We start from the raw sequence: 25,373 nt of genomic DNA on the forward strand, positions 1-25,373 counted from the left end.
CAGATAAAAGGATAATGAGCTTCTGTTTGTCATTTATATAAATAACCCAGCTTTGAATGTAGGGTGACCCATAGGGTGCTCAGACATCTTATACACCAACGGCAACTGTATTGAGAGGTCTGTGGCTGGGAGAAATGAATAGCTCTGAAATCACAATGCAAAGCCCCAAAGGGGTAGATAACACCTATTGTGTTAATGATTGTCTTGTTCATTAAGTACACCTATAAGGATTTTAAAGGTCTTAATTTCAACCCAGGTTCATGGGAATATCAGCATTGTTGGTTTGTTGATTAGTCTGCTGTCACCAAATAGAGACAATACGACGTAGTCAACAACAGTAAAATGCCCATTTTACGACCAAATTTATGTAAAAACTAACAACTGTTTTCCTCATAATGGCAAAAGTATTTTAGCATACCTAGTTTAGGATGACTATACTCCTTTTCGAGGGTATTGGCCCTGTATCAAGCTTTTATCTGTTGTGGGATGTAACCAACTTGTTTTGGGTCAATACCAGTGCTCTAAACATGATGTGATCTTATCACTCTTCACCCATAACTTTGTACAGTAGAACCCCTTCAGGCAACAACTCTATTGGAAGGGATACATTCTCATTTGATATGATGTAGGGGAAATATACTACAGCAAACTCTATTCTGGGAACACCCCTATTAAGGGGAGACACCTTTCTGGTCCTGAAGTGTACCCATAAAAGGGGTTCTGTTATTTACATTTTAAAACTGAATGTTGAACAAAAGCCAAGTTTAAAGTCACATGATTCTTCAATAGGAAAATATGTTTCAGAATATGAAATCAAATGAATACATTAAAATTTAAACGTTTATTTCTCTCTTCATTGTTCAGAAGTTCTAAAGATGCCATTATGTCACTATTTCAAATAATACAGTAAATAAACTTTACTTCTATGAAGTCTTTATAACTTAAACTGCCAGAGAAACAAACTTATATTTTCTTTTGCCAGACATAAGGTTGTGAATGAGTTTATAACAATACAGATTTGCTTCAGCTTGTATTCTTTAAAGCACAAAAAAAAAAAAGTACTCAAGGGAAATCTGAACAACTAGAGACTATAATACATAGCCTATACTCTGTAGCCTAAAGGAAATATCAAGTGCTAGCATATACACATTATTTTACTATAATTATGATTTATTCTAGGAAAATGTCTAGGATTATTTAAACATCAATAGAGGAATCATTTTCTTGTTTTTCAGAGAACATACTACCAAACTACCCACAATAATCAGTATCCGGATTCCTATGATTTTGAAGAAAATAAGTTGTTTAAGGTTTTACTTAGTGGTTTGAACTTAAATTCAGAATATTACTTATGAAATCAGGACCCTGGGAAAGGTGGGTTAACCACAAAGCAACAATGCCAACCATACCACCATTTGTACAGTTTGCAAAGAAGCAGAATACCTACAGTATAGGCCTGTATATCATCCCTTTTGACTAAACAGATAACCTAACCTGGGCAAACAACCCCAGACATGGTACTATGTTGAAATACCTGGGGACATGACCTACAAAAATAATAGATTAAACTGCATATGAGTCATATTGATAGAATATACAACAATTATTATCGATATGAGTCAATCTTTTAAGATACAATGATCTGGATCAAGTGCTAAATAATCCCTATGATATTGTTTTTACTAGGTGGTTTCCTAAATAACTTATAATTGCTTTATAATATGTTGAGATATGTACCACATGAGATGTAGTTACTGTAGCATTTTACAAATTCCATTTAACTGACTGCATGTTTCACATACAAGTACCACCAATGAAGCAGTTATAGTTGAATAGGTTAATCCACATATGAAGCGAGAAATCCAGTATTTAAAAACAGAAAATTGTCTTAGAGTATCTTAAATAGCATTCGTTTTCCTTGCGCCCATTGTTGAATAGAACATTGAAACTCTCATGAAAATATTCTCCTCATTGAACTCTTATACATTCATTCCTATTAATCTATAATTTTAAAAATAAACAAAAGGAGGCAGCCACAAAAAAGGAGGCGACCACAAAAAAGGAGGCGGCCACAAAAAAGGAGGCGGCCACAAAAAAGGAGGCGGCCACAAAAAAGGAGGCGGCCCCAAAAAAGGACGCGGACAGGGACAAGAAACATGCAATGTTACTTGGCCACAATACAATTAACAAAGGTTGAAAGGAGGGAATTAATGGTAGATAACTAACAGAAGAAACATTTAACAAGAATGTTTATCATTTGTTGTTATAAAAGATGATGTAATTTCAGTCTTTACTGATCATCCTTCCTGTTTGGAAATGACAATGGCAATTAGTCCTTGTGGGTGTGTTCATATATGAATAGCAGAATTAGAACTGAAAATGATTATGTGATCGGCAAGATATCCAAAAATAATAGAATCATGCATGAGTACTGAAAAACAAGTGTTTTATATGTACGATGGGCAAAATTCATACTGGGTTAGGACTGGTGTGAAAGTTTACTCTTAATCAAGGTTCAAAAATAATTTTTCGAAATACATTACCAATGTATGTTTCAAACCTTAAATAACTGTGTATACTATTGAATATTAATATTAAATAATAATAACAAAATCATTATTTTAAAATGGAGACTGATCGTTCACAACAAAATGTGTTTTTCCACAAGGGTATATAAAATAAATACAACTACAGTATCACAACTATCAAAATGATGAACAAACATGAACAAATTATAGTTACATTGAAACTAAAAGGAGAAAAAAAAGTATATAAATTTATATTAATGGAGTAATAGATTTAAAGTTAGTAGGTATAAACTAAAACTTATAAAAATATAAATCAATGTAAAACTTATATTCACCAGAAATATTTAATTTCAAGTCAACAAAACATCACCAGTATCTCTTTATAAAGGAATGCCAAGATATTTTAGTCACCAACAGTAAATATTACAGCAAGCACTGCTGGGGGAAATAAGTGTGATTCTCCTTTTTCCCCACAGAATTTAAATCTACTGACCCATAATGATCAATGACCCATTAATAGAAGAATGACCCAAATCTCATAAGGATGTCATCAGTGAAAAGCCAATTACTTACAATAAATTATTCAGTAGGTGCTACTGTTTTACTACTACCTGATATATGTTTAATAAATAACTGCATTATTTATATAAATCATACTGTAAATTATATATAATTTACACAGTGCTAAACAACACAATTGATTTGCATTATTTATATATTTACCAACTGATTCAGTGCAGATAACTACATCTATTTTGTGCAGATCTTACATTATTTTTATTTTCATCTTGCTGAAACTGACTGAAGCATAAAAACCTTAATTATTATTATGGTGTTTTGTATGCAGCGGCTGAGTTGTAACTTAACTTGAAATACAATTTTATTAAATAAAATTGACAAAATCCACAGAATATTCATAGATAAAATGATTAAATTATATGAGCAATGACAACTGTAAGGGTGATCACTTTTTTCTAGAATTCTAAACATCGTTTTATTGAAAATTTATTAAAAAGTAAATCATTACATTGCCAGTTTCAATAAAATTCTTACAGAAATTGATTTAAAATTCAGAATGTTTTTTTGAAAATGCCAACTGGTTATTTGAAATTTTCTATAACATTTTTATTGTATACAATCTTACAATGTTTAAAGAAGATAAAAGAAATGTCATTTTATGTATAGATCTCTGGTGTGTGTGTGTACAATTGAGAGACTAGTGCTGTTCCGCCATACCACGCTGAGAATGTTAATCTAGTCTCTATCCAATCGGGTTTAATGGTTAGGACATCTGCATATCAAGCAGAAGGTCCGGGTTGGAATCTCTGTTGGAGCGACTTTTTCTCATTCTCACAGATTTTCTCATCTTCATTTATATTTGACAGGACGGTTTAGAATTTGTTTCGTCCCTGTGATGTTTATACAGTATATACTGTGTTATATGTTAACTGCCCATAGAAAACCATAAGAATAACTTACCATAGTATTTATACAATATAAATATCGCTTAATAATGTATATACATTGAAATTATAATTAACTGTACACAGTGGGAGTCAACAAGACACTTTTTAATATACTTAATCCATAATATTCATATAGTTCTATTATCAAATGAACCGAAGAACCAATTACCATAACATACATAAAGACTGACTTCCTCTTCAACCTATCAGCATATTAAAAGATAAACTATGTCTGTAGTTGTAGTGGAATATTTTAAGCATGATAGAAACATTTTAGGACATATGTTAACACAAATGCTAAGTAATAATTGCAGTTGGGCTGTGCCCCTATGATTTTTTATATACTGTCATGTACTAACTAACACATGACCTGTTTTTTGCTGTCAGAAAATAACAGTACAGGTATTATATGTGAAATTACATCCATCTCATGGCAGAAGAAAATATCAAAAATATTACCTCAGACATAAGGTCAAATTTAAACCAAGATTGTGTAGCACTGCTGTTCAAAATTACTCCACAGCCACTTTATAATTTAAAATAAATTTGGGTTTTAATACAATATTTTAAGATCAGTTCTTTTTGTGGTATTGTCAGGACTATTTCTATAGCTAAGGAAAAAAGATTTGGTTTTAAAATCATTCTTTCCTTCTCCAGAAACAGGTGCTTAGATTAGAAAGTTTCATTTGTCATGCTTTAATTGGCGAGTTTGTAACTGATGGATGCCTGTTGAAAAAATTATATGTAGGCGTGGTCAAAGTGTTACCTCAGGGCGATGTCAATTGAAAAGTAACTACAAAACCACTGACATCATTCACAAATAATTATTAGTAAGTAAACAGGCAGTTTTATGAAAAGGGAAAATTCAATCACATCTGTTGGCTAATAGAGGAGCAGTTGGTGGAATTCTTGACAGTTAGGCCTAATGATGTGTTGATAAATGGGTGGTTATTGAACCAAGTGCAAAATTCACACCACAAGAGAGTGGTTGATACCTGTGAATACCTGGCATTTTACTAGCAGGCAAACAGGTACTCTCAGATCTAATTATAGGGTTTTCACCACATCAAGGAGTTAAACTAATATTCCCATGTAATCAAACCACATATAGTGTATGCAGATAGAAATAACTGGAAATACAAAAACAAGATTTATATATACATAGTTGTATAAATTATTAAAATTATACATAATAATCATATATTATAAAATTATCTTTTTTAATATAGCCATAATAAAAAAAAGCAGCTAATACACTTTTTGTGAACAATAATTCTCATACTGTACATTTCAGATTATCTGAAGGTTCCGGGTTCGAATCTCGGTTGGGACGACTTTTTCTCACTCTCACAGATTTCTTCATCTTTAATGTTTCAAATTAATGAATACATTTTGAGTATATCACTGTGCGGTTAAAAATTAATGTTCATTGCCTGTTGTGTTTATACATACATACACATGCATTATGTATATATAATTTTGGGCTGAACAGTCTTGAGTCTATTTGAACAACATTCAGCCTACACAGTACTGTAATATAAAGCAAGAAATGCATAGAAACTAGCCTTGGAACTTCTAACTTACAAATTAGCAATGCATCAATCCAATGTTGTTGTTTTTTTAATCCTGGGAGTAGATGTCTCTTCAGTGATGCATGCATTAAAGTTAGTTACTTTGTACACACCAGTGAACAACATAACATCAAAATTAGTCAGTGTCCTTTGAAAACGTTGTAATTATGAAACGATATTCACAAATTAAGGAAAGTTCATTATCTAAAGTTTAGGGAATGAATATAAACAGTTTTAGCTTCTGAATGGTGTGCCAATGTGTATTTTACAAATTTACACAAATGCCTAAGACTAACCTAAGTGTATACTTTTATAGGACGCTATATCCCGCTTGCTTCCTACACAAATTGTAAACATTTTACTCATAGTATTCGGCCGTGGGACAAGGAAACCATACTGTGCCCAGATGTCACTTGTTTTTCTTCTATGATGATCGCTAATTTGAAAAAGATGATAATTTCCGGGTGTTAAATTATCACCTTTTAAAAATAAATCAATGTTTCCTTTCATCATATTTATCTTTTCATATTTATAAGAAAAACATCCATTTTATGTTTGGACGATATTATATTTTTGGTATAGCCACCCAAAAATCTCTTTCTTTCTTCTATATTTTTACAGATTTCATTAAACCACTTTATAAACAGTTGATCATGTTTATTGTATCCTCTTTACAGAGAGAGTGGGCTATTTTTGGTTTATCCGGGTAAGCTAGGCACGAAATAGACCAATGCATGATAAACCAAATATTAATATCAAATAATTATTTGAAAATTAAATTCATATTTTGGATGAAATATATTGCGTGATCACATCATTAATTATGATTATGACTCGATCATGAACACAGAGTTCTGTCAATTTACCATACAGAATTAGCAAATCCTCGTTTACTTCATTATTTCCAGACCATTTGTTTCGCCATGGCTAGAATTTAGAAACACGATGTTTGTAGCCCATACGTTTCTTACGATTACAACAATTGCTTAATATGTGTGCAGTGGTTAATGAGTTAAGAGGCAATGTCTGCAGGCTATTTGCCAAGCAATGAACACGCTTAATTCTCACGTAAATGCCGTGAAAAGAACAAAACGGTTAACAAACTAATTTGTCTGTCTGTAGTCTGTACTGTAGTAGCAATGTTTTCTACTGAAATTATTTTGAAAAAAAACTCCACATTTTAGGCCTACTTCACAACGCTTGCTCGGCTAACAGTTGAAAACAAATTAGAAACTTTATACACTGAGCTACCATTTAAGTAGTTTGCAATAAAAACCAAAAAAAATGTTAATGAAAAAACCAATTCACAGAAACCGAAAATATTCCTCTTCTTGAAGTGTGTTGATTTTCTATTAATACATCCCAACAAGCATTTCAATAAATAATCAAAAGGCATTCACAGTATACTAATCTATCTAATTATATGTCTGACTTTAATCAAATTAAATAATTTGTTTCAAATGTCGTCAATAATCCTTTGACTCTAACCTAAATTATAGCAATTGCTTATTTTAACTACTTTACTAAGGAACTGTTTCTACTGCAGACAACCAATTAACAACTGTACAAATAAAATGCCCCCAATTTCTTGTCAGCAGAAACAAGACAAATTTCAAATACAGTAACTGGCTTATGAAAATGGTTAAAACATACAATCACTATCTGTACTCTTAGAACGTAGAACATTTTACCGACATTGCATCCTGGGTAATATTCACATTTTTCGTAGCCGATCATCCACTGATTAACAATTTTAAAAAATAACATATACAGTAATTATATTTTTTAATCTATTTTAGAATAAACAGTTTTTTGCCATTATGCATAAGAAACAGGCCATACTTGTATTTCCACTTGTAACAAATAAAAACTTCTAATTCATCCAGTTAAATAGAAGACACAGTGTTATGAAGATCAAAAGGAAATTACTCAGTCACGTTAACTGGTCAAACCTTACAGAATAAATTTTGTGCAGCATAAATTGCGTTTAAAATCAAAATTTGATTGCCAAGAATTATGACTGTAGCATCCACAAATTATTGGATCATATTATATTTGGGTCAGTGGCACTAGGATGCTTATGTCACAAAATTAAGTTGAAATTTCTGTTGCATACTGACACTGTACTGTGTAGCAATTATATGGAACAAAGGTATATTTCAATTTTCAAAGAATATTAGGCCAACATAAATGTATTCATATACAAAAATAAATAATGTGATGATTTAGGGTTATGTGAAAATACTAGGCATTCAATGATTTTTTAATGATGAATAATTATACATACATTTTCAATCATCTCTGAGGTTGGCAAGCATGATATAACTTTTCAAGGACCAAAAATTTGGAATTCTTTACCAGATGAAATTAAAATTATTAATTTTATATCTTCATTTAAGTTCAAACTACATGAATACCTTGTTTCTACTATCATTGTTTAAGTTGATCATATATCTGTCTTAAGTTAAATAATAACTGCATTTGTTAAGTTAAATGTCTTTTTTGTTCATTATCATATATTATATATATTTCTTACCTTACCTTATTTTAAATATGTTGCCTGGACCCCACATTTTAAAGCTTAAGCTTCCAGTGGGGTACCCCTTTTTCTCATTTATTATCTATTATTTCTAGAAAATGTTAACTGTTTTTTGTTTTTATTTGAGAAATAAAAATTATTGATTGATTGATTGATTGATTGATGAACACTACAGTCAAATGTAACAGTACTACTACATATTTCAAATAACTTCAAAGACAAGACTTCCTCAGTAGACATCTACATGGACAGATATATGTACATACAGTATCAAGATGGTACAACTAATAATACTAATACTATAGATATTTATGTTGACTGCACAAGTAGCATAAGGCTAAAGTTTTGAAACAATGAGGCTGGAATATACAGTATTTTCTAATAACAAAGTTACTGTGTAAAATAATCTTTAAAATATTGCGAGTTTTACAGTACCATGGAGAAGTTTTTACTGTGTAAAAATATTGTTATAGATAGATGTAAAATAATGTAAGAACAATTAGTAAAATGTAGGCCTACATTAAAATAAGCAACTAATGAAAATATTGTATTTATGGTAGAAAAACCATGGTTTTATTTTCACATGCTACATTGAATAGTTTATTAAGCTATTAATTAACGAAGACCATATAGTACGCCAAGATTAATGAGGCAATAAATAACCAATTAGATTAAAACTACAAGGTACATACTTAAGTGCTTTATTACTGCACTGATAAGCCTATTGAAAATGTGAACATTTTAAAACTCCACTTTTATAGTCGAATACGTGCGAGTATAGACGATTTTTTTTAAATTATTTCACAATATCTTTACACCAACCAATATGGTTGACGCATTTTCTATCACAAAATATACGCATATTTTAGACCACACAAAATTGAAATAAAAAATAATAATTAAAAATTTTCTGCACAATGACATTCAATCAAAAATTACACCATCATCCGAATTGCAGTGTTCAATATATTATTTCCATGAATGTATTCCTCTTTTTGGAGATATAGACTATTGTCGATTATCCAGGTATTAGCAAGGCAAGAAATAGACTTAATATAGGATGTTATGGATATAACATACTGGCTCTTACATTGTTAAACTGAGTAGTACAGTAGTATAACAAATTTGAATAAAGATCTGTACTTTGACCTTCATTACATATTCATCATGTTACTTTTATCTGTATACAATAATGTATGTAATGTAACATAGTAGGTTCTGACACATTAAGTGGCTGTACTGTGTACTGTACCCATATTAATTATCAAAATATTATTTTATACACAAAAACAAATTTTATACAAAGTTTAGATCTCAGTACCTATAAAACCTCTCAATTCATGTTCACATTCAATGTAAACATGCTTCACAAATATCTCAGGGATCTGATACCAATCATGGTAAACCTAGTACAGCACAGCGAGTACAAAGTTCAATTGGTAGACATTGCATGAAACCTAAGCTAATGTTTTGGTCTACCTGAGGGATGAAAATAGTTACAGGGTTACCACCCAATACTTGCTACATAAACATTCTTGGCATTTAATTCAGTTTAGACCATCCTGTGTTTGTGGAATGAAGCAGTATGGGGTGTAGCATGATGTGTAATACTACTGTAAATAGCATTTTAAATGCTTACAGTATCTCACTACACTACAGTATTCCAAATATCGAAAAGTATGCAGTTGCATTTTTAATATTAGTAATACTAATACAACATGGGTGTCACATGAGTTTTTTATATTAAATAGGGCCGCCCCTGTAATTTTTATGCACCCGGAACATGCTGCTGGCGCCAGAAAAATAGAAAATCCTCAATCTAGAACTAAAACTGAAAGGCACCAAGTAACAATTCAAATTTTTGCGCGAGTTATGTTCATAGTACAATTTGCATAGGATTCTCATAACATCCTTTAGACAAGTGTGTGTACCCTGCAATTTGCTGTGTCAACTTCGGTCTTCAAAGCCCCTCTAAATTCAGACGGAGAAATTATTTATTTAGATACAGTATTTTACCGACACTTAAAATAATATCTGTTGAAACTCGTGATTTGTTCAATTAGCACACTACATTAATGTATGTAACTACACAGGAGCGGATCCGGCGGAGGTAGCACTTGTGAATATTAGCACTCCCCCATTAAAAAATTCCTGGATCCGCCATCGATACAGAAAACATTTTAAAAGGATTTTTTAAAAGGCAGTTGTTATGACATTGGGACGGTACGTTGGGACATGCCTACAAAATGGCATGGTTGATGGATTATTTCATTGCTGTAGAGGGATGCTGAAGGAGCATTTATCTCTGGGATAGTACTATGCTATTGGCAGTAAAAATACTATTTTTAAAACCCTGTTCTCTCCCAAGTAACAGAAACAGGTCTTGGAAAGGTTTTCAACCCTGACCTCCTTCTGCCAAGGGCCTGTGAGATATATTGCATTTTTATCTAATAATATATCTTTATAGAAAATTAGCAATGATCATTAGCTTATAGCAGTATACCTGGAAATTGGAGATTTATTCAAATCCCATTAAATGCCCAGCCAAGCCAACTTGCTACTTAAAATCAGGACATGTTCAATCTGCAAAAGCAGCGCCTCTGTAATTTGTAAGAAACTAAATTTAAATTCCAATTTCTTTGCTACATTCAGCTGTCAAAGCTACAGTGGCTTAAACATATACGACTGAGTCACTCTATCCTGTAGTACAACCCAGTTGATGCCTCCAAGATCATACAAATTCCCCCGGGGGCTAATTTCTTAAGCGGTCTAATCAAGTTGAAATTATTCAGAATTAAAAGTATGGTTTTATACCAAATTCTTAAATCACATTAAATTATTACATTTGATAAATAGTGCACATTATCACATCATTATCTAAAACATTATTTATAAATTCAGTTTGAAATAAATTTAGTACGCATAACTTTTCACCAAATGGTTCATACCATTTTATAATCAAAACATCAAACACATACACAATAAGAGTGTATTATGAAACTTAAAGGGGATGGCCACAGATAGTGTAACTTGGTCATTAATCAACAAGTATTGAATAGAGTCTGGATTTAGTGGGGTTTCAGCGGAAGGCGTTGCACCACAAAGTTGCATGTACACACCCCAACTATTCTTTATGGGACCGTGACCGAAAAAACATTTCAGATATATACACAGCGGAATATGTGAAAATTCTAATCCTATGAAAATCATGCTATTAAACTATACTTTCATTAAAAAATTTAAATTGCTATCCTGTAGTGTTCATTCTTCATGGGGCTGACTATATTCAAAGTTGTTCCGGTTCCAGTTCTCTGTTACTAGCAGGATTCATGCTGGATTTTCCGCCATGTACAGGTGAGCAATAAGGAATTATATCCAGGAATTTTAATTATTTCTTTTAGTTTCTGCCAAAGAAACTATACTAGAAAATATTAACTAAACTAAATTTATTTTATTAGTATGTTAATTTATTATTTCATCAATTCAATGGAACCAGAAAATGCAAATTATGATATTTGAGAAAGAAATACCAAATTTAGCATAATTATGACTATATCTGATAGCAAAACATCCAGAGAGATATGATCCAATAATCTATACATTCACTAAACCCATTAGGAGTTGTAAATTACAACCACACAATTTAGAATGAAATAGGCCTCAAGGGAGAATAATAGTCTGAAAAGCATCAGTTCTGCTGAGTACATTCATTGACCATTATGCAAACAGGGCTTTTTATTTTGAATGAGGGGGATATTCGGATCATCTTGGGTGAATGCCCTTTGCAAACAATAGTAGAAATTAAAACCATTTCTCAAGTTATAATATACTAGCTAGTGGTAGGTGTGATGAGTTATCATAAAATCTAATTGAGTACGGTAGTCGTTTAGATTTTTCTTTTAAGGTTTAAAACGTTTTAACAACTGCTTATGCATTGGCAATTTCAATAATATCGACGTTGTTTGGAAAATGCGAATTTATTCCCAGGCGAATTGACACCAACCACTTCTTGAACAAGTGCTGAGTAGGCCATCGCGACGTGCTTAGCAGCCGAGGCCTAGATTTCGGTGGAAGAAAATCGCCGGTAAATTCCAAACCGCAACCCGACATAAAATTGCTATTGAACATGCAGGTAGATATTGTATCATTTTATAAAACGTAGTAGAAATTAAATGATTTTACTTACCAGTTGAAAGAGAATCTTTATTTATCATGTCCGTGGTCATCTTTACAGTTGCAAATCCAGCCATGTCTCATTTAGAATTAGTTAACAGAGAGGGCGCTATTTACTTTGTAAGAATTTTCCCGGGGTGATTGAACTAGTAACAAAATTAATTCGCGCCTTTACATTTTTCGGTAAAAAATCAAGAGTTGATACAGAACCACAACTGCGTCTGACATTTAATGTAAAGAAGAAATACTAACATTTTGAAAGCACGATTCACTTAATTCATGGATATAGTAGGCCTACTTACTTTTTATCCATTATCAACACCAACGACAATTAAGAATAAGTAATTGAAATTGAAATAAGATAATTACTAAAGTTAAGACGTGGGCCTATTACTTTTTAGTGCCATTGTATAATATAATATCGTGGGCCTGAAATAGTGGAATAAAGCAGAAAGAAATTATTGGAAAGAAATTATTATGAAAAAAAATCAGGCCGTGAATGGAATCCTCTTAGTTTCATATATGGTAGTAGGCCTAGGCCTATGGATATAAAATAATAAATAAGGAGCTGCTCGATGCAAGTTCTTTGTCAGACAGACATGACACAAAGTTTTAAAAGCCACTTTGACAGTCATATCAAGGATTCAGAAATAATAAAATGTGGCTCCTTTTTATGACGGTTTTTTTAAATAAAAAGCGGGTATTTTAAAATTAAAGTACGTAAGTTCTCCTCGTGCACGTTGGTGGCGTTATTTACAACGGGGAATTCCAAAATGATTGGAAAAACCCCACAATCTGCCGAAAAAATCTTACACCACGCCCAGTGCCCATAAGAAGAACATTCTGTCATTATATTCATGTTTTCATGAAAGCTTAAAGCAAGATAAACTTACTGTACAGGTAACGAATAATAATATTGTTTCATAAAATATTAAGTTTGTTCTTCTGAATAATCTGTCTTAATTATTATAAACAGAATAGCGGGGTCAGTAGCTAGCTAGGTCTTAGACTCTGCTGTAGCCTAGACCAGGCAGACCAGCGAAAATCATTTGTAGAGCAGGCGAAGAGAGAGAGAGAGAGAGACCAGAATAGACCCCATTTTGTATTACCGTCGGCTTACTAAGAGGTCTAAGGGCCTAAAAATAACATATTTGTATTAATTGGTTTATTAATTTTATTCTAGAAGACTCAATTATTAAAGATTTTAATTATGGTTTTCTGTGAAAGACTAACAAGGTTTCTTTATGTTGATTTACTGAACAAATAATTTTATGAGGACTTGTGAAAACCCATCAACCAAATTAATGATATCTTTTTTGTTGTTTTTTTAGATCATTTTGAGAAAGTACTGGAAACATGGCATACACTTTAGAAAAGGATAAAATAAAACATCTTGTTTCTTGCCCCATCCGTGATGAGGACTATGATAGACAACTTCACCTGCCAAAATATCTTCCATGTAGACGACATACCGTGTGCTTTGCGTGTCTTAAAAAATTGATTCAACATAGTCCTGATGACAAGACAGTCAAATGTCCCTTCTGCAACCACAAGCATGTACTACCTCCAAAAGATACAGACCTTAATGAATACTATTCTACTAACACAGAAGCGCTTTATTTAAAAGATTTACTCCAAGATCAACTTAAATCAAATAGGAGCAGATTGGATAGTCCTACTTGTGACAATTGCTTAAAGAATGTTGGATATGGCTGGTGTGAAGAGTGTAGTAAAGTTTTATGTAAAGAATGTTGTCTTATGCATGACAGTCTTGAGATAGAAGGCCATCCTCAATCTACATCTCTCCAATATATTGATCTGAAAGAAGTTAGAAGAAAAAGAAGCTGCACAAAGCACAAACGCCATTCCATTGTCTTGGTGTGCTATGATCATGAACAGGTAGAATACCTTTGCGACATGTGTGCCAAAGATGACCGACACACTGGCCATAATCTTACTGATCTGATAACAGAAATGGAAAAGACAAAGCAAGAAGTCGATGAGTTATGTAACCAGGCTTTAAAGAAGTACAAGCAAGATTCAAATCGAAAGGGTCAGTTAAAAAAAGCTGAAGTTACTTTGAACGAGAATTTGGAAGTTGTGAAATCACAGATTTCTAAATGTCAAGAAACATCCATGAGATTGCTGCAAGAACATGGAAAGCACAAGGAATGTGAGTTCCATACCATGGAGGAAGAAAAAACCTCTAAATTAAGAAAAGATGTAGAAGTAACTGAGCAGCTATGTAAAACCTTTGAGAATATCCAAACGGCAATTGAACAATTCCATCTTGCATCACCAGTTTCCATGATTGAAGAATCTAGGAAGATAATAAGTGATCTAAAGGAGTACCTTGCTTTTGAAAATGAAAAAGCACCAACAGTAAATGTCTTTATGGAAGTCAACAATGCTGATTTTGATAACAACTTCCAGACTTTGCTAAAAAGAGCTAATGAAATTAGAACCAGTCCATCTCGATTTCAGATCTCTCACCCAACAGTAGCCTTTAAGGATCATCAGTTTGAAGTTCATATACAGTCAATTTCAAACAACAATGTTTGTCTAATCAGTGGTCTTCAAGTAAGGGCAAGAGTTGATTTTCCTTGCTGTGATGATCATAAAGAAGCCTACGTGTTCAATCTTGATGATACCAAGAATGGCAAATATGCTTTAAAATTTATCCCAAAATCCACAGGCTTATACAAGTTTCACCTTTATATCGAGGGTTTCGAAGCACCTACAGCAGACTTGGAAGTTTCTGTTCATCACCTTGATATGGTTTTTGAAAAAATTGTTCTTTGTGATGAAATGTTTGAACTCAGAGCAGTTTTCAGAAACAAAATGGAGCTTGATGAAATTAAGAATATTGATGTTGTATGTAAAGATGGAGTTTGTAATGCCATACAACCTACACTTAAACTCATTGACACTGACAATTTAGTTGCCACATTCCTTCCAAACAAACTTGGTAAGGTAGGAGTATGTATCACCTGCAATGGAATGAGGGTAGCCGGACCATTTAAAACTTCAGTTTGTAAAAGAATTACCTGGGACACCGATAACATTACAGAAGATGAAATAACTGATGTTGCAACCAACAAAGATGGTGTTATCTACCTTGCAGATACTCAAATAAACAAAAGAATTATTTCCATTATTCAGAAGAAAGCAGCTATTGTCAATTCATACCAAAATGAAGGTACTTCCTTCATTGCTTTTGACAAAGAAGGCAAACTATTTGTGTTGTTTATAACAAATGGCAACAACACTGCTGAAAAGACCAAAACAGAACTCCACATACCAACTCCAGATGGTCAGAGGTCTTTCATTTTGAAATCACTAGCTAACCCTGGTGGGTTTGCTGTGAATCCATCTGGATCTGTAGTTTCTGTTTCTGACCAAGAAAAACATTGTGTTTTCTTTTACCAAACACCAGATGCCACAGATAAAAACACAATTATTTCGCCAATCAAGTCAATTGGAGAATATGGCAATCATTGGGGGCAGTTTGTTAATCCAACATCCATATGTATACAGGGTAATGATAGGTTGTTTGTTTGTGATAAAGGCAATGGTCGGGTACAAGAGCTTGATCACATACACAATAATACAATTAATGTGTACGGGCCAGAGGTTCGTAGACTACAACATCCAGAAGCCATCTGTCTGTCTCCAGAGGGTTATCTCCTTATTTTAGATAGAGAAAAAATTGTGGCTATTAGGGTGGGCTCTTGCATCCGAAAAACCCTGTTTGAAATTGAAATCAGCTGCAGTGACCGACTGTGTAACTTTAATCATTTAATTTGTTGCCTACCAGATTGCCAAATAGTGCACGTCTGCTGTGGCTATAATGATATTCGTGTGTTTCAATATGGGCCTCTTGTTCATCGCTAGTCACTGTCACTCATATTAGACCTGCATACTATAACTGTATGTCACTGTTTGGGAAAGTCGTCTGAGACAGATCGCTGAGTCATATACTATGTATTTTAGAGTTAGACTGAGGAAAACACTGAAAACACTTACTCAATCAGCATTTTATCAGCTGAACAACAGAATTACTGCAAATATCAGGAATATTTCTAAATAAAAGTCAAAACTTGTTATTGTAAACTAACATTTCAGTGCAATTATTAAAACAAATGATAGAATAATTATATAATTTTTCCAGTATGATTATAAATATGTGTTAGTCTCTCTCAAATAAAACTGGAGGTCCAGTGTAACTCTACACATCTGCCATGTACATTTAAAAGTATCGGAATGAGTAGAGGGGCTACCCCTAGCCCTCAGCACATGTCGCTAATAATTGAATAAAGCTAATGACCATACCAGTTCAAGACTTATTGAACAAGCGTGTCCCACAGGAATGAAGTAGGATTAACTAACTATAACAATAGATAAAGATCTATTTTATAATAGTTGAAATGTGAATTTCATTTAAATTTGCTTTCACGGTATATTTTTTTAAATAATAATATTCTGTATACTGATATACAGTATTAGTAATTTGTATATAGGCCTACCTCTATTTGATAACCAATGTGTGATGTGATTCTGTAAAATCATGGCATAAATTTATAGACAAATATACATTCTATACCGTAGCCAAATTATAGATAGTACTCTGAAAGTAAATAGAAAATACAGTTTGACTGCACATTATATATAGTTTGTAATTTTCTTTACAATTGAATATGTTTTTAATATGGTAATGAGTTTGATGAACTAGATGTTTTTCCATTCATTTTAACTGAAGTTACTGAACAGAAAATGACATACAGAATGTCTCGTTACTCAATTACATTCTATGGTGATCTCAATTACAGGAACAATCAGTATTTTCAAATTTCAACACTGAACAAGAAGTTTTAATAAAGATTTATTATATATAATGACAAAACTCAATCTCAAAATGCTGAGTTAAATGATTGGTACACATGGTATAATGTATAATTAAGCTAAAATGAAGAAATGACAATTTGATGTCTCTTCTATATATGTATATAACATTGAATATTCTAAATTATATGTTCTTCTAATGAATATTTTATTGGAAAAGTTTAAATATGTGAGTTGTGAATTACTTTTTAAACATATCTTTTTAATTTTTTAATTTTATGTAAGTTCTCTATGATTAACATGATTTTAATATCGTAGTTTTAATCATTTTATCGACTGTACTTATATATTATTACATATTATATGTTATATTGTATGCTGTGACAATGGAACAATTTTATTGTATATACTAAATGCATTTGTTTGTAGTCAAATCCTCACTATAGAAATGGATTGAAATATTATGATAAATAATATTTTATTCAAAGAATTGTAATAATAGTATTTTAACTTTAAAATCAGATGATATATCTTGATCAGCTAGTAAATATTGTTATTTTTAAAGAATACCTTTAAATACATTCCCTACTGAAATTAAGTTATTATTGAGTATGACTTAATAAAGCAGCATAATCCATGTAATAATAGTAACCCATACCATTCCTTGTATCAATGGCATGATTGCATTTTACATCTTGTTAGATGCTAATTTAATGTATTTTCAAAATATAATCAAAACCATAGTGTCAAGTATGTATTGTTTGTTTTTGTTTTTTTTTTCATTTTAAAAATATCTATATTACAGACACATACATTTATAAGAAAATGGAGTTCAATAAGTATAAATAATGTGACAAGCAAAATACGAATTAAGACCTGAATTTATTTATTTAAAAAAAAAACAACTAAAACTTCTGATAAAATCGTATTTGATTATTGCAAGTACTGTGCAGGAACAATTGCATTGCTCAATATTCTTGAAGTTGAAATGATCATTGATTTATTTATTAATGTATTAAATAGTCGGTGTTTATTAGCATAAATAATTTTTGATGACCTATTAAAATATAATACCTTTATATGAGAAATTTATAAAATATTAAAAAACCGCCCTCCCCGATCATCCCAAAGTTGATGCTAAACGCTGAGTACTGCTAGGATATATATATTTTTTTTGTGGCAGTTTAACCATTTGACCTATAACAACAGCATATACACCACCTATTGTTTTTGTTACATGCTTCACTTCACTTTAGTGTTCTCTGTCTGTGAGTGAATATTATTTTAGTTGGAAAATTATTATTGATGCAGTACAGTATTATTGATCATTTTGTGTTAACTTATAACCTACCTGATAAATGTCAATGATGGAACATTAGTTTAGATAAGAACACAGGTGAGTGCAACCATTGCAATAGAAAGAAAGTAAAGCCTAAAGGTGTAACAGTAAGCATACACAAATCAAATAGTAGGCATATACAGCATTTGTTGTTGGTTGGAACCTGTCCTTTGTATCTTATGGATCTACAGTATTATATTAATAGTCAGTAGGCCTATGTAGGCAAGTTCTTTCATATACACATACAGTAGTACATTTAGGCTCCCAAATGTATTTCAACTCAGCCATATTCATCTTCATATAAACATGGAATCTACAACAGGAAGTAATTGGAGTAAAATATTATATTTCAATATCACAAACATATGTTACATTATGTTAAGATAAAATCTTCTCACATACAGTTACTGACCTTTTTTCTTTACAGTATATTTCAGTCTGTCTGCAAAGAAAGGTAAGTCACTATTTTCACCGTCACCCTATAATAGACTATTTTGCTCAAGATAGGTATACCTTTTGATGTCAACACTACATTCACAAAAGCAATTCCAATTTATCTGTTTTAATCTAGTCTATCTTTATTTTTATACTCAAATATTTTTATATTGTATGTTTAATTGTTTTAAGGATGCACCATTATTATGTGTGCCGCTGTTCAAAAAGCGTTTTCCAAATAAATTATTATTATTATAGTGATATATCTCATATGATCATACTGCTTTGTCCATACCATGTAAAAGACTTATGATGATGTTTAGAGATTGTAGAGTAAATTTGTATTTGATATTCAACACAGCTTTGCAATACATTTCAAAATAAATAATTTCTTTTATTTTTTCTTTAGGAGATCGTAATTTTTATGGAAGACAATAATCTAGATATCAGTGAAAAATAAAGATGATTTCATTTTTTCTTTTGACATCAATGGTTGTATTAACCATGGGAACGAACCCAGCCCCAAAAGGACATTTAAAGCCCCTTGGTAGCCATCGACCATCAGATGGACATATTGAAATCTTAACCACAGTGCCACGGCCAGTAGAATTCTGGGAAAAATATGTTAGCAAAGGAGAACCAGTGTTGTTTCGTGGCGCTGCCAACCCTTCTCCGGGACTTAAACTGTGGACAGACGAATACCTGCTTGAGAATTATGGAAAATTCAAGGTAAAGATTGAAAGTAAACTTGAGAAGGATGCTTCACCGATTGGAGAATTTGGAATTGGACAGGACAGTTTGCAAAATTTTATTAGACGATACAAAGAAGATGATGTTTATGTTGTGTCTCAGCTGCCAGATCCAATGGGAAAGGATGTTGTTGTTCCTAGGTGCCTTCTCTGTGGCACAATCCGTACACGCTTGTCTGAAGCTAATTTATGGTTCAGTTCTGGAGGAACAAAAAGTTTACTGCATAGGTAAATGAATTTATTGGTATTACACCCCTCCTCTACATTCTGTTTGAGTATACTCATTTTTTAAATTGCAATGTTGAACAAACTTTCTTTTTTTTTGTGAAGTTTCTTTCCTTACTTGATAGAATATAATACAAATATATAAGCCCTTGTTTTATTATGTTTGTGCTTATCTTATTTGTATCATTTTCATGTGAATATTATGATTTCATTCATTAAACATTCTTCCAAGAGAAAAAACATAGTTATGGTTATATCATTTATAAAAATAATTTATAGGGCCTGTTTCTGCTGCAACTGCTCAAAATACGGTATAAAAATACGGTATAAAATAGAGTATTTTTTAGTACCCTGTTTCTGCTAACAATACTTCTTGGGTGGTCATGTTAAAATTCATCCTTTTTACCCAAATTGCCATTCATTGATTTGCTCGATAATTCAAAGTCGCAATACACGAAGTTTTCCACCTCACTTTCAAAAGCCTATAGCCCTAGTGATAGAGATGTTGTGAGAGCACAGCTATGGCCCGATCTCCCAATATCCGGGCCAAAACATCGTAATGGGGACAAGTAATTCGTTCCCTCTGCGAGTTATTATCTTGCAATGTTGTACTGCTTTCGCAGGCTCTTCAGCTTTGAGTTTACTTGCTTTGGAGTCCATTCCGTACTCCTGTTTTATTTTTTTAGAAATGTCTTTATAAATGTGGTTTTCCCTTTTATTACCTTTTAGTTGGTCGGACATTTTAGCTTCCCCTCCCCCTCCCCACACAGATTTATATAGTAAATACCGTAACGTCTTTGCTCCACATTTTCGCCGAATATATCTATACACGTGTGTAAAAAAGCTGACAGCGACAGAAAATAAAAACACAATATTTTTTATTGGCAGCAGAAACGGTTACAGAAAATATGGTATAAATTTGAAAATACCGTATTTTATCAACAACAAAAATACGGTATACAAAATACAGTATTTTTTTTATGAGCGCAGTTTCTGCTGCCAAAAAAAATACGGTATTCAAAAAATACCGTATTAAATACGGTATTTTCTTGGCAGCAGAAACGGGGCCATAGATAACTATTTTTATCAACCTCTCCAGGGATTCAGATGATGCAATCAACTGCTTATACAATGGAACCAAGGATTGGATCATGATTCATCCTAAAGATGAGGGAAATATACCAATAGCCAAAGAAGTTTTAGAAGCGTATGGAGGATTCTCTGTCATAGACCCTGACAGGGTTGATCTCCTCAAACACCCTCAGTTTGTAGATGTTCCATGGAAGTATGTAAATGTCAAGGCTGGAGATTGTCTTTTTATTCCTAGAGGTGAGTACATTTTAATTGTTGCTTTCTCTAAAACACTAAAGCCTAATGGAAATGTGAATAGGCCTGTTATAGACCCGTGGCAGTAGTACTAATTGACGATGATAAGTATAACTAACAACAATCTGCTGCTCATTTCGATACAGAGTTCCTTACAATGCACATTTATGTATACCAGGACCAAACCAACTACTGTATACAGTAATGTATTTATTTAAAACTTTATTTAGAGAGGGCAACCCTTCCATTTCAAACCGCAGGTCAGCTGATATATAATATATATTCATTCATTCATTTCATTCAATCTTTTATTTCGGAAACTCTGGTCCATAGAAAGTAAATTACATATAAATGAAATAAATAAAATAAACAAAATTACTACTACTCATCTCAGGATGGCATTCCATCTGGAGAGCATCTTCTTTACAATTTAAATCTTTACAATATAAAATACAATATAAAAATTTGAACATCAGTTTTCCTTTTCATGTAAAATGATGTGTAGGTCATCATACCATAGGTTACTACAGTGTTCAAGTGTTCACAAATCAAATTTTGTTTTTGTTTGACTTCACAAGTCTGATTTATCAACTTCCAACATAACAATCGTCATGTGTTTCATTCCATTGCCATTCCTCAGGCTATTGGCACCTGGTAACATCAGGAGGAAACAAAAACCTTGCGGTTTCACTTCTTTTTGGTCGTATTGATAACTTTGAACCACACAACTGTGACAATGCCAATGTAGATTCAAAGATGCACTTGACGGAAGTTGGTACGGTTTGGACGTATGATGGCTTTGGTATTCAAACTATGGGAAATAATAGTCCATTTGAATTAAAGTAGGTGTATCAAAAATAATTTATTAAAATGTCTTTCCTTCTGTAATCTTTTACTGTACTGTTGTTGTGTAAGCAATAATAGTGAGAGGTGGCTTTGCATTGAGTTAAATACATATTGATATTTATTAATAATATTTAAATGGAATTCTACCAATTTATGATGTTTGCCAACCATCTGAAGTGGCCTTTGTAATGTGTAAATTTGTCACAAAGCTGTCACACAGTTGTCAATGGTATTACTGTGACAATTTGTCAAATGTTTGACCTTATAACTGTAAATTCAATGAGATTTAATAGATGTAATTATTAATAAACTGCAAATAATAGCAAATTATTAACATAAATTGAGTTCACTGTAAATACAAAATACTATGTTTGCTCTTTCAGTGAAACAATACATGAAATGTGCATAGAGAATTTACAGTCCCGTATCACAGTAGAATACATCATGGAATTTCTAATGGAGGTATTATTCCTACTGTCATTTAAAAATATTTTATACAGTTTATGATTTAGATTTGCCCGGCCTATAGAACTTTAAAATGTAATATACAGGTCCATAGCCATGAGAAATAAGGTGGTGCGATCGTCACAAGAAAAGGGGACTGTGCTGGCCACAGGGTTGTCAAAGGCCTAGATGAGAAAAAGTGGCTTTGCAACCATACTGGTGGCTACAGCCCTGATAGGTGGCTAACATATTTTCTTCTCTGACAAAACTTGGGCAATTAAGGTCCAGAGGTCACATTATTTTTTGGCAAATACTAATAAAATAATACAATTTTAAAAAGTCCAAAACAAGGACAATAGAGAAATTACGAAACATGAGGTGCTGTACAATGGTAGATAGTTAAGTCAGTTTGAGACCTTTGTCCTGATTTGTAATGTGAACAATTGGATGTTTATGCCAACACTAATATTTAATTAATTTCACCAGTTTATTGCTTCTCATTGTGATCAAATAAATAACAGGGAAAAATAAAAATTATTCTTTTTTATTTACTTTTGACAGGAATTACAATCTGAAGATATCAGAAATATAGTTTTCAAGGAGTTGGTAGATTCTTATGAAGAGTATGTTAGAAATACTGCCATACAGGTATTTCATCCGTAGTTTATTTTACATTACACTTACTTACAAACAAATCTTTTATACTACAATACACCTCGTCCCATTCATGTATTCCTGCCACTCTCACTGGAAATAGTATGTGTGCTGTGTATTATTTTCCAATCAAACAAATCCACTTATTATGTGCAAACGATTTTTCTAATTCAATACTAATATTTCTTTATTTAATTTTCATATATTTAGTATGTCACTATTCTTGGAGATACTGATCAGAAGGGTTATGTCACGTGTGACAAGGTGAAAAGCCTTCCCTTGGATCAGTTGAAAGAACTTGCGCAACTTATGAGTATGGATCCTGGAAACACAGAGGAACTTGAATATTATTCAATATCACAAAAAGACATTAGGTAAGTTACATAAAACATTACAAAAATTTTAAAGTACAACTACAAATCCAGTTCTGGTTTGAGTAAATTCATTTTAAATTAATTGATTTTTCAGAAATTTGTTGATTGATGTTCTTGAATCTGAAATCTCTGCAAACCAGTTGATAAGTGTTGAAGAGTTGTCAAATGAATATTTGAGAATTGGGGGAACTGAGCAAGGTGCTCTAACTGTAAGTTTAGGGTTTTTCCTACAATTTATCTAGGGTGCCCTGTTGAGAGAGACTATCCCTTTCACATTACCTACACACACACACATTTGGGCATCAACAGAGGTGTTTGTATGGTGTACCCTCAGTGTGTGTAAACTCCAGAGTTTTGCTGCTAGGCAATAATGCAAAAGATTTACACCTTTGGCTTAGTCAGATGTGTAAGTTTGTTTTTTAAGAGGGGTGGGGGGAGGTGGGTTGGTGGCAAACTGTTAATAAAATAACACCAAATAAGCAGTTGTAACATTTTTTGTGCTCACTTTCTTTTTCTTATGTAGATTGTTAGCATACTTGATGTCAATTCAGATAACATCATTAGTAAAAAGGAATTACTTGAAAATAAGAATCAAGTGGTTTCAATGTACGGCCGCATTCAAGTATTTGGCAATGGTAGGTGAAATGTTTCCTAACAAAGAAATAATATACTTTTAAGTAAAAAATCAAAATAGACTAATTAAAAATTGAATCATGAATTGACCTATCACAGTGGTGTGTACATAATGAGTCACAACAGATGTGCACAATTCTGATGGTAAAAAAATTTAAATAATAATAAAATTTAGTTTTGATTGAATTAATTGTATATTATATTTAATATAAACTTGACCATCATGCTTACAAGGTTATTTCTTGTATGATAATAAATATGTATTTAATTGTATAATAATCAAAATACCTGCCTATCAAAATATTCAAAGCTACTGAACTGAAATCACAGAAAATTTAAAACATGGATGAACTTATTTGATCATGTCGGGTAATCTTTTTTATTTTGCTTCAGGTGCTACAATGAATGGTGTGGAGTTTGATTTTGCAAACAGACATACAAATGAAATACCAGACAACACAGACGAGTACCAAAAGGATGAATTATAAATAATAAAAATTAATTATTGATGATTTGGAATATACAATTTAAGTTATTTTATTTTATGTTTTTTTCCTTTAAACATTTCTTGAAAATGTATGATATTTCAAAAAGAAATTTCCCTTTTCATTATAATTTCTCTAGAAAATAAAAAAAACAGTGTCTTAAGATCGTCCGTATTAGTAAAAACACACCAAACTAATCCCCTCACTTTTGTTTACATAATTGTATCTAGATGTGGCTTGGCTTTTTAACTATAAGATTACATTATGCATTTTTAAATAACCCTCACTTTAATAAAAATAAATAATAATGCAATAATAAAACATTCCATAACGCATTCACTTTTTATTTTAATAATTATATACCATTATATTGTTAGAAAAGTAGTCAATTCTATTTTTTGAAAATCAAAAATAAAAAATGAGACTAAACAGACTAATGTCGTTAAGTGTACTATTCTGTTTATATAAAGAGTCATTAGCTGTTAAAGTAAGACATAGAGAAATTGAACTGTGAACTCCCCGGATTTCATTTCAATATGTGTTCAACTTGCTATGAAAGTTTAACACAACTTGTAATTAATGGATGAGCTTGACCATTAAAGGAACAATTGAACACATTCAAATAAAAATGAATTGATTGTAAAATAAACTTCAAAGCGAATTGACTGGAAGTCAATATAACCGTTTATTTTGTCATTTTATAAGTGAAAACATTTTTTGTTTCAGCTTTTTTTTTACTATGGA

The 25,373-nt window shown here is 32.0% G+C and overlaps 2 protein-coding genes across 2 annotated transcripts in view; one reads left to right on the top strand and one right to left on the bottom strand.

The window, feature by feature from the left end:
- Positions 1-12,344, bottom strand: part of LOC144858828 (kazrin-like) — a 74,206-nt gene extending 61,862 nt beyond the window's left edge. The window contains exon 1 of the mRNA XM_078714948.1: positions 12,291-12,344. Within this exon, the coding sequence (XP_078571074.1) occupies positions 12,291-12,330 (40 nt within the window). The 5' untranslated portion in view covers positions 12,331-12,344. The remainder of the gene's footprint in view (positions 1-12,290) is intronic.
- Positions 12,345-18,390: 6,046 nt separating this feature from the next.
- Positions 18,391-25,062, top strand: LOC144858831 (uncharacterized). Its single transcript, XM_078714957.1, has 11 exons — positions 18,391-18,515; positions 18,886-18,912; positions 19,303-19,870; positions 20,967-21,196; positions 21,834-22,035; positions 22,423-22,501; positions 23,045-23,131; positions 23,348-23,511; positions 23,606-23,720; positions 24,035-24,146; positions 24,538-25,062. The coding sequence occupies exons 3-11, from the start codon at positions 19,356-19,358 to the stop codon at positions 24,630-24,632; spliced, it is 1,599 nt and encodes a 532-aa protein (XP_078571083.1). The 5' UTR covers positions 18,391-18,515; positions 18,886-18,912; positions 19,303-19,355; the 3' UTR covers positions 24,633-25,062.
- Positions 25,063-25,373: the final 311 nt, after the last annotated feature.

Source organism: Antedon bifida, chromosome 2 (assembly GCF_963402885.1).
Source record: "Antedon bifida chromosome 2, ecAntBifi1.1, whole genome shotgun sequence".
NCBI classification, from domain to species: domain Eukaryota; kingdom Metazoa; phylum Echinodermata; class Crinoidea; order Comatulida; family Antedonidae; genus Antedon; species Antedon bifida.

Coding starts and splice junctions, on each gene's coding strand:
- LOC144858831 (XM_078714957.1), top strand. CDS start 19,356: ATGATTTCATTTTTTCTTTTGACATCAATGGTTGTATTAACCATGGGA. Junction 21,197..21,833: donor TTGTCTTTTTATTCCTAGAG/GTGAGTACATTT, acceptor GCCATTCCTCAG/GCTATTGGCACCTGGTAACA. Junction 22,036..22,422: donor AATAGTCCATTTGAATTAAA/GTAGGTGTATCA, acceptor TTGCTCTTTCAG/TGAAACAATACATGAAATGT.